The 8,116-nt window shown below is 32.2% G+C and overlaps 1 protein-coding gene across 1 annotated transcript; it reads left to right on the top strand.

Annotated features, from left to right (window-relative positions):
* The first annotated feature begins 344 nt into the window (after positions 1 to 344).
* Positions 345 to 1,343, top strand: LOC106374850 (adenylate isopentenyltransferase 7, mitochondrial-like). The gene is given in 1 exon segment (NM_001316154.1): positions 345 to 1,343. A coding segment is annotated over 1 exon segment (999 nt).
* The last annotated feature ends 6,773 nt before the right edge of the window (positions 1,344 to 8,116 follow it).

Raw genomic sequence — 8,116 nt, 5'->3', positions numbered from 1 at the left:
ATGTTTTGTTTGGCCTTCTGGTATTTTTGTTTAGTTTTTTGTGAAATTACCATCAGATTTCTATAAAAAAATAAAAATTATTAGGCCGATTTTTTTATAGATGGGGCCTTTAAATCTATTTTTAAAAGGTCGTAAGGGTATATATAAGTCTCCTTGTACCTCAAAACTTAAAAACATGTAAATCATTTTCTACACTTCACAATTTTCTCTCACACATTCTCTCAAGGCTCTGATCTTTCGAATCATAAATTTTAGGAATTCTAGATTTTAAGTTGAGGCGGTCTTACAAAAGGACAAACCAACAAAAAATATATTTTTTTCGCCCAGCAAAAAGTCAATTCATCATGAAATTCTCAATCTCAGCACCGAAGCAGGTACAACCAATCTTGAGCTTCAAAAACAAACCATCCATTGTCAACGTCAACTCTTTCCTCCATCCTCACGAAAAAGTCGTCTTCGTAATGGGAGCCACTGGATCCGGCAAGTCTCGTCTCGCCATCGACCTAGCAACACGGTTTCAAACAGATATCATAAACTCCGACAAGATCCAAGTTTACAAGGGCCTCGACGTCCTTACAAATAAAGTGACACCTCAAGAATGTCGAGGCGTGCCTCACCACTTGCTCGGGGTATTTGACTCGGAAGATGGAAACCTAACGGCCACCGACTTCGCTCTCCTTGCGTCACAAGAGATCTCAACACTCTCAGCTAACAACAAGCTTCCTATAGTAGCCGGTGGATCAAACTCATACATCGAAGCACTTGCGAACCATTCGTCTGGACCATTGTTAAACAACTACGAATGTTGTTTCATTTGGGTCGACGTTTCCTTACCAGTTCTTAACTCTTTCGTCTCAAAACGTGTCGATCGTATGATGGAAGCAGGATTACTAGATGAAGTAAGACAAGTATATGATCCCAAAGCGGATTATTCTGTCGGGATACGACGAGCTATCGGAGTCCCCGAGCTCCACGAGTACTTACGGTACGAATCTCTAGTGGACCGTGCCACACAAAGAAAGATGCTTGACGTAGCGGTTAAAAAGATCAAACAGAACACAGAGATATTAGCTTGTCGACAGTTACAAAAGATTCAACGCCTGAGCAAGAAGTGGAAGTCGTGTATGCACCATGTGGACGCCACGGAAGTGTTCTTGAAACATAATGAAGAAGAAGCAGACGAGGCTTGGGAGAATCTTGTAGCGAGACCAACAAAGAGAATCGTCGACAAGTTTTCTAATAGACATGTGATGAAAAATGATTCTGTTGAGCATTGTTTGACCACCATTGGAGCGGCGTCATAGGACGGAGGAAGTGGAAGTAGGGCTCACAATATGATATGAAATTTTGTTTTCCTATTGCGAAAGTGAAGCTTTTTGGAGTGCGAGTTAAAACACGTATGTGTGTGTGGTGGTTATTCGTCGGAGGTTTTTTGCAACATACAGGTGTGTGCCATAGTACCTCGGGGGAAAGACGAAAAAGGTTTTTTTTTTTGTTTTAACGTTTGTATAGTTGAGATTCCCTTATATTAAATGTTTGATACCTATTTGAGTATTTGACTACGAGCTCACGATAACCAAAAGTTATCATTCCTTGTGCCACGATATCACAATTATGTGTATCTTTTGATATAGAAACATTATTTTGTCTTGCTTTTTGCTGTATTTGGTATCTCATAGCCTTACATTTACGCATTCATGTTATTGGTTGAAGCTAATGAACTAACTATGTAACAATTAAACTACATCTTGACCAGATGTTAATTTTTAGTCTTTTTAATAAATTGTTTAATGATATTTATAACCATACAAGTTATTTGGATATTTTTTTAGGTTCAAAAATTTACAATATTTAGACAGAGTTTAATTTAAAACTAAAAAAAGAGATACTTAAAAAACTTGATCCGTACCCGAGCGGATACATGGGTGCCCTCGTCTAATGATTATGTAAACAAAATAAAAATTATTTGCTAACCGGCTTGAGTTCTTGTCACGAATAAAGCAATTTGATTCAAATTTGTGAACTTATTATGGGTAACAACAAATAAATGATGTTGGATCATTATCATAAGTGCAACTAATGAAATAGTTAGAAAAAGTGAAAAAGAATGTAAAAGCTGTAATAAAACATTTAGAATAGATAAGTTCTGTTTTGTATTTTTGTAATAAATGATGTCGAATTATTTTGAAAATCCAATAAATGAAGTGGTTAAAATTAGTTAAAAAATCAATAAAAATGTAAGAAATCATTTAAAAAATAGGTAAGTATTGTTTTATACTTCAGTTATAATAGAATAAACTAGATTTTGACATGCGCTTTAAAAGCGCGAGATGACTTATGTTATGAAAATGCAATATAAACGTATCAAATGCTTGGTTAGAGATGCTAAAATAAGTAAATTCGCTCTGTTTAAACATGTTCCATTTAAATCTTGAACCGCTAAGAGCTATAAAATTTTAAGATCTAATAAGGTTGTCTATTTAGACCACGATAATTATATTAATCTTTTTTAGATCCGCTTAATCCTAGTTGATATTTTTGGTTAGATATGCTAAAATAAGTAAATCCTCTATGTTTAAACATGTCCCATTTAAAATTTTAACCGCAAAGAACTATTAAATTTTAAGATCTAATAAGGTTGTCTATTTAGACCACGATAATTATACTGGCCTTTTTAGATCCGCTTAGACCTATTTTAATATTTTTTTCAAAATTCCGAAACTATTTTTTTTATTGAAAATACATTAAACAGTTTTTTGTTTAATTGTTTACAATTATATCGGAAAAATTAAAAATATTTTTGACAAAAAGTTGGGAAAAAAAATCATGGTAGGGTGCCATCATGATTTCGGGATTTCTTTTCGACATAATGATCTCGATATTAGAGCATGTTCATTGGTGAAACCATACTTTGGTTCTTAGTGAATTTTAAAGTAATTAATTTAAGTTGGAGTTAATGCAAAAAGAACCAAAACTATGAGGAAAAAGAGAAAATACCTATAATATTGTGACACGTACTGGTAAGGAACGTCCCTTCCATCTCCTAATTAAGTCACGCATCTTAGTTTAATGCCATTTTTTTCTTTAATTTTAATTGTAAATAATCTAAGGAACGCATTTAAGATCCGCGATAAACGTGCTCTTAAGACCTGGGTAGATATGGATTTTATTGTAATTATAGAATAAGGAGTTGATGGCTTTATTATAAGAAAAATAACTTGTAGAAAATGTTTGGATATTTACAAAATCATAAAGAAACTTAAAATTATGGGAACAAAACTCTCCATAAATGTTTAGTTAAAAAAATATTAAAATAAATGCTGAAGAAATTTCTATAACTGATTATGGTATTAGGCATGAAATCTTGATTTTATTGTTAAAATATTTGAATTCATGAAGAAAAACATAAATGTAGATCGATTAAAATTATTTGGTTGAATATATCAGTGAAATTGTTCTTTAGCATATTTAGGAGACGTAACCTATCTATATATCCATCTAATAATAATCTATCATCCCTTATATAATAAAGCGCAAGTCGCTTGAAGAATCAAATACTGACATGTGAAAAATGTTTTAAAAAAAACAAAATTAATTAACTGTTGACATAATGGTTAAAAGTCTGAGCCAATTACAAAGTTAATCAATTGTAAAAAAATAACTGCCTCTTACCACAAAGAACTCCACGATTTTTACTTTTATGGCACAAATTCAAACTGTCTCTTCAATATAATTTTTAGATAAATATTTCTTCTTTATTTGCTCTCTTTTTCTCAATCGTTTTGTTTCTTTTTATCATTTCTTTGAGATTTATTTGCTCTCTCTTTCTCAATCGTTTCATCTTTTTTATCATTTTTGAGTTTTGAGTGTAATTGATATTGCTTTATAGTTATAATTTTTTTTTCAAACCTATTTTTCTCTGCTTCTCAAAGTAATACTCTCTTATTCATTTTTTTGTATTGTTCAACTTGAAGTTTTTTTTTTTTGCAGATTATTTATAGGAGGAGGAAGCTAGATCGAGGCAGCGGTTGCACATATAAATTTTAAACTCAGATTATGAAAATACTAAAGCAAATATTTTGCCACTTTTCTCTAAGTTAAATGGAAAGTTTTAAAGTTTTTTTTCTGAAGAAATGTTTTCTTTTGTGATTTTTTTGTTTGTTATGGATATAGGGCGAAATAATGACTAGCTTATCTTGCCATAAGAAAGGTGAATATGGCTTGATTTGTTTTGGATATAGGGAGAAACAATGACTAGCTCAGCCTGCCATAAGAAAGGTGAATATGGCATATCGATGGTGTTGTATGGACAAGATTAAAGTTATATTGTAAACATAGAGATTTTAGCTTATTATGGCTAGAAGGTGTTATAAAATTTTAGCTATATTATGGCAATAACGAATTCAAATTTTTTTTTGCCTGTATGTAGTACAGACCCAAACACTAGTTTATATACTAAAGCGCAAGTCACTATACCAATAATATTTTGACATGTGGCATGTTTAAAAATTATTAAAAAATAAAAATAACTAAAGCAAAACAGTTTATTTCTTCTCTGCAAAATGAAAAAAAGAAAGAGAAAAATTGTTTTAACCGCCTCGACCGTAACATCCATGATCTCCACCTCTTCCTACATCATCTCAAATAAATGAACGTTAGAATCACTTCTACAACAGATACATTTATAAAATTATTTAAACAGTTAAAGTTCTTGCACATAGTAATTGATGATTTTGTCTCTTCTACAAACTGATTTTAGTATCGATAACATCATATCTTTTCTTTCTCTTTGGGTGTAAATCTTCTTTTTTTTTCTTATCTCAAGTCTTATTTTCTCTTACAAAAGACAAATCTTCGATCTATGGTGGTTGTAAGCTTTTAGAAGTTGAAGTAAGATCGATATTGTGTGCAAAATGATTTTGGAAAAGACTAAGGGACTTATAGATGATTTTGGAAAAGACTAAGGGAGTTATAGATGGCTTTCAAAAATTCCAAGACATTGGTTGGTGGTGCAAGCGGCTTCATATTATGATAGTTTAGCAAATGAATAAGTGATAAAGTTTAATTATAAACATTTAATTATTTTTCAGTTGTGCAGTTTTGAATTCCTTTTAGTTTTTATTTTCTTTGCATAGGAATCACTGTTACAACATCTTCACGGGACGAGCTTCTTCCTCGAACCAAAGCTGCTCACGACTGAAATCATGGTCAAGAAGTTGGGAACACCAATTCAGCTCCTCCAGATTGAAACCGAAGAAGAACGAGATGAAAAGGTATGGCCATCACAGAAAAATTAAAAGAGGTTGAACAAAAAATATATTTGAAGAGAAGAAGAGACTTCAAACTTTTTTTTTGGCTTAAAGAATAGACTTCAAACTTACAAAAATATACTATGCGTAAATAGGGAAAAACAAGTTATGTTCTCAACGATGGTTGAAGAGTATACGCAGACTCTCGATTCATGTGATGCTCAGTTTTGTTAACTAGGTAAGATACAACTTTTTAACCATTCAAGGGAGTATAACATAACTGTAACTAATAAATTTTTCTCTTTAAATTTGAATTAATGTTGAAAACATTTTATGCTCAACAAATTCTTAAACAATTTGTACAACCCTAAATGACTAAATTTGGAACGGTATCATGGGCTTACGTTGAATATATATAATATATATATATATATATATGTATATATCATGGGCTTACATTTATAAGCATGACTGGAAATGCTTGAGGCCATTATGAATTTGGTAAATCAAAATTAAAGTAAAATAAAATATTTATTTATTTATTTAAATATATTTACATCTGTAAAAGTATTAGTATACTACTCATATTTTGGTCAACCAAATATATTCTATAAATTATGAAATATATATGTTACTAATAAATATACTAATATTAGTTCTGTTATGTAAATAAATATTAATTTTGGGGCCACAACACCATTAAGTTAAACTTGAAAAAAAGTTTTGAAGGGTAAAGAACAAATAACAGTTTTACTTAAAAAAACAATAAATATTCTCGTGCGTAGAGCACAGGGAAACATACTAGTATATATATCTTTATATATATAATAGGTTCTGCTTCTCTCCCACCTATGCCAACAAGGACGCCATGTCATAAATTGAGCTCTCATGTGCGCAACAGGTGTCCTCTGCGCTGCGTTTCATTAGAGTGTTTTCATATTGTTTTGGGCTTGGTGTTGGACTTGGTGGTGCGCTTCATCTGTGGCTCATCGACCACAAGCTTTAATTATGTCTTCCATTGTTCTCCTTCTCAGCCGTAGGAGCGTTTTGTGTTTCCATGGAAACTGATCCTTCTTCCTCCTGATCCATCAATCAACAGGAGCAAATCTAGAGTTTCCAGCAAACTATTCATCTTCTTCCTACTGATCAAGTAATCAATCTGTTACGAAATCATTGCTATTAAATTCTCTCTTTAAATCAATCTACAGGATCTCTCTTCAATGCTACTTTAGCTCTTCAAAGGCAGTGGTGGTTCGACTATAAAAAAGGTTAGCATCCCTACAATCTGTAGCATCCTATCAATCTATTATAACCAAAGCATTCTCCTTATTTTCTGAAAAAAAAAGGCTAATGCTCGATTGGGTCTTTTCGTATGTGATTTCTAAGGTTCAACCCACCCTTTCTTCTCCGCCATTCAGCTACTGCTTACTGAGCACAGAAAAATTGATGACTTCCCAGATCCAGAAGCAATACACTAGACGTCATGTTTCAATATGAGGTTAATTTACTTCTGGGATTTTAGAAGTTTGAGTGAATCAATCATCTTTTTGAGCGATCTCCAACAGAAGATTTTGTTGGTATTTTTTTAATGAAAAATTCCGATGGTACATTAGTAACAATTAATGCTGGGAGAGACATTGCATTCCGTCGGAAGAGGAGAAAACTAACAAGTATTGGCGACGTCGACACCAGATATTAAGGCAACAACCATCAGATTCAACCTTTGATTTACAGCAAAAACAGTGTTCGGGTGGCTTCACCTCTTTACCTTCTCTTATTGCTACCATCGTGTTTGCTTTCCTTGACATTACCTCTTTAGCTGGACTACCTGGTAAGGTACATCAATGTCTTTTCTTGATGACTTACTCGATTTTCAGATCAAACTTTGCTAATAATCTTCATTTTTCCTTCAGCAATTCAGGCCAACAAAAACAACTGCTTAAGTTTTACGCTCAACTTGAGCTTCACATTTCATCGGACAACGTGTGCTTCTGTTTACTATTTTTATATTGCCATTAACTGTTGACCCAAAAAACAAATCTAAAAGCCTACATGATTTTATGTATGTAGATAATTAGAAGAGCTTTTAGTGCTGCAAGTGGTCAAATTATTATGTTATCATTGTATTTTAAGATAACAAGATTTTGTAGCTAACTTGCCACTTCAACTATACAAGGTAACATAAATTCTTTGAACCTCATAGTAAAAGCTACATCTATGGTCACTTTAATGGGTATGCCTTTTCTGCATATCAGTGGTCCATTTTGAAGTGCAAAAAGAGGTACTTGGAAAACAAGTAAGTTAAAAAATTTCTTTAATTCTGGATCTTTTCCTCTTCAAGAAAAGATGTAAGATGGCTTTTCTTATTTCCAGATAGACTACTCTTCGTAGCCCTGTTTGTAACCTCAGTACATGTGATGGTGAGATATGCTTATTCAAATTTTAGAATTGATGTTAGTCTTTTAGTCCCTCCAATAAAAAGATCGCAGATTAAAATATTTGTTTCTTTTGTAGGAATAATTCATACACTGATGTTAGGAACATTTGGTATTTTAAATGAAAGCTGTAAAATGGAAGATGAGATTCTATCTTACTGGATTTCATAAGTTTCACAGAGACGAGAGTATAGCTTCTTTCTTTTGTCAAACACAAGTTATTTGTTTTTTCATTATTTTAGTTACATATGTGTTTCTATGTGCTCTTTTGATTTGTTGAAAAAGAGGTAGTAGGGAAGACGAATTACACAAACACATAACATGGATATGTTGATGAATGTTTACGAAAAATATAACGTACATGATGAGTGACTGGCTAAATCAATAATAGATAGATTAAAAGTTGTATAGGAACAAAAGCATTTTAGGTGA

Source organism: Brassica napus, chromosome C1 (genome assembly GCF_020379485.1).
Source record: "Brassica napus cultivar Da-Ae chromosome C1, Da-Ae, whole genome shotgun sequence".
Taxonomy (NCBI): Eukaryota; Viridiplantae; Streptophyta; class Magnoliopsida; order Brassicales; family Brassicaceae; genus Brassica; species Brassica napus.
The sequence above is the reverse complement of the archived record's forward strand: the minus strand, read 5'-3'. Positions and strand labels throughout refer to the sequence as shown.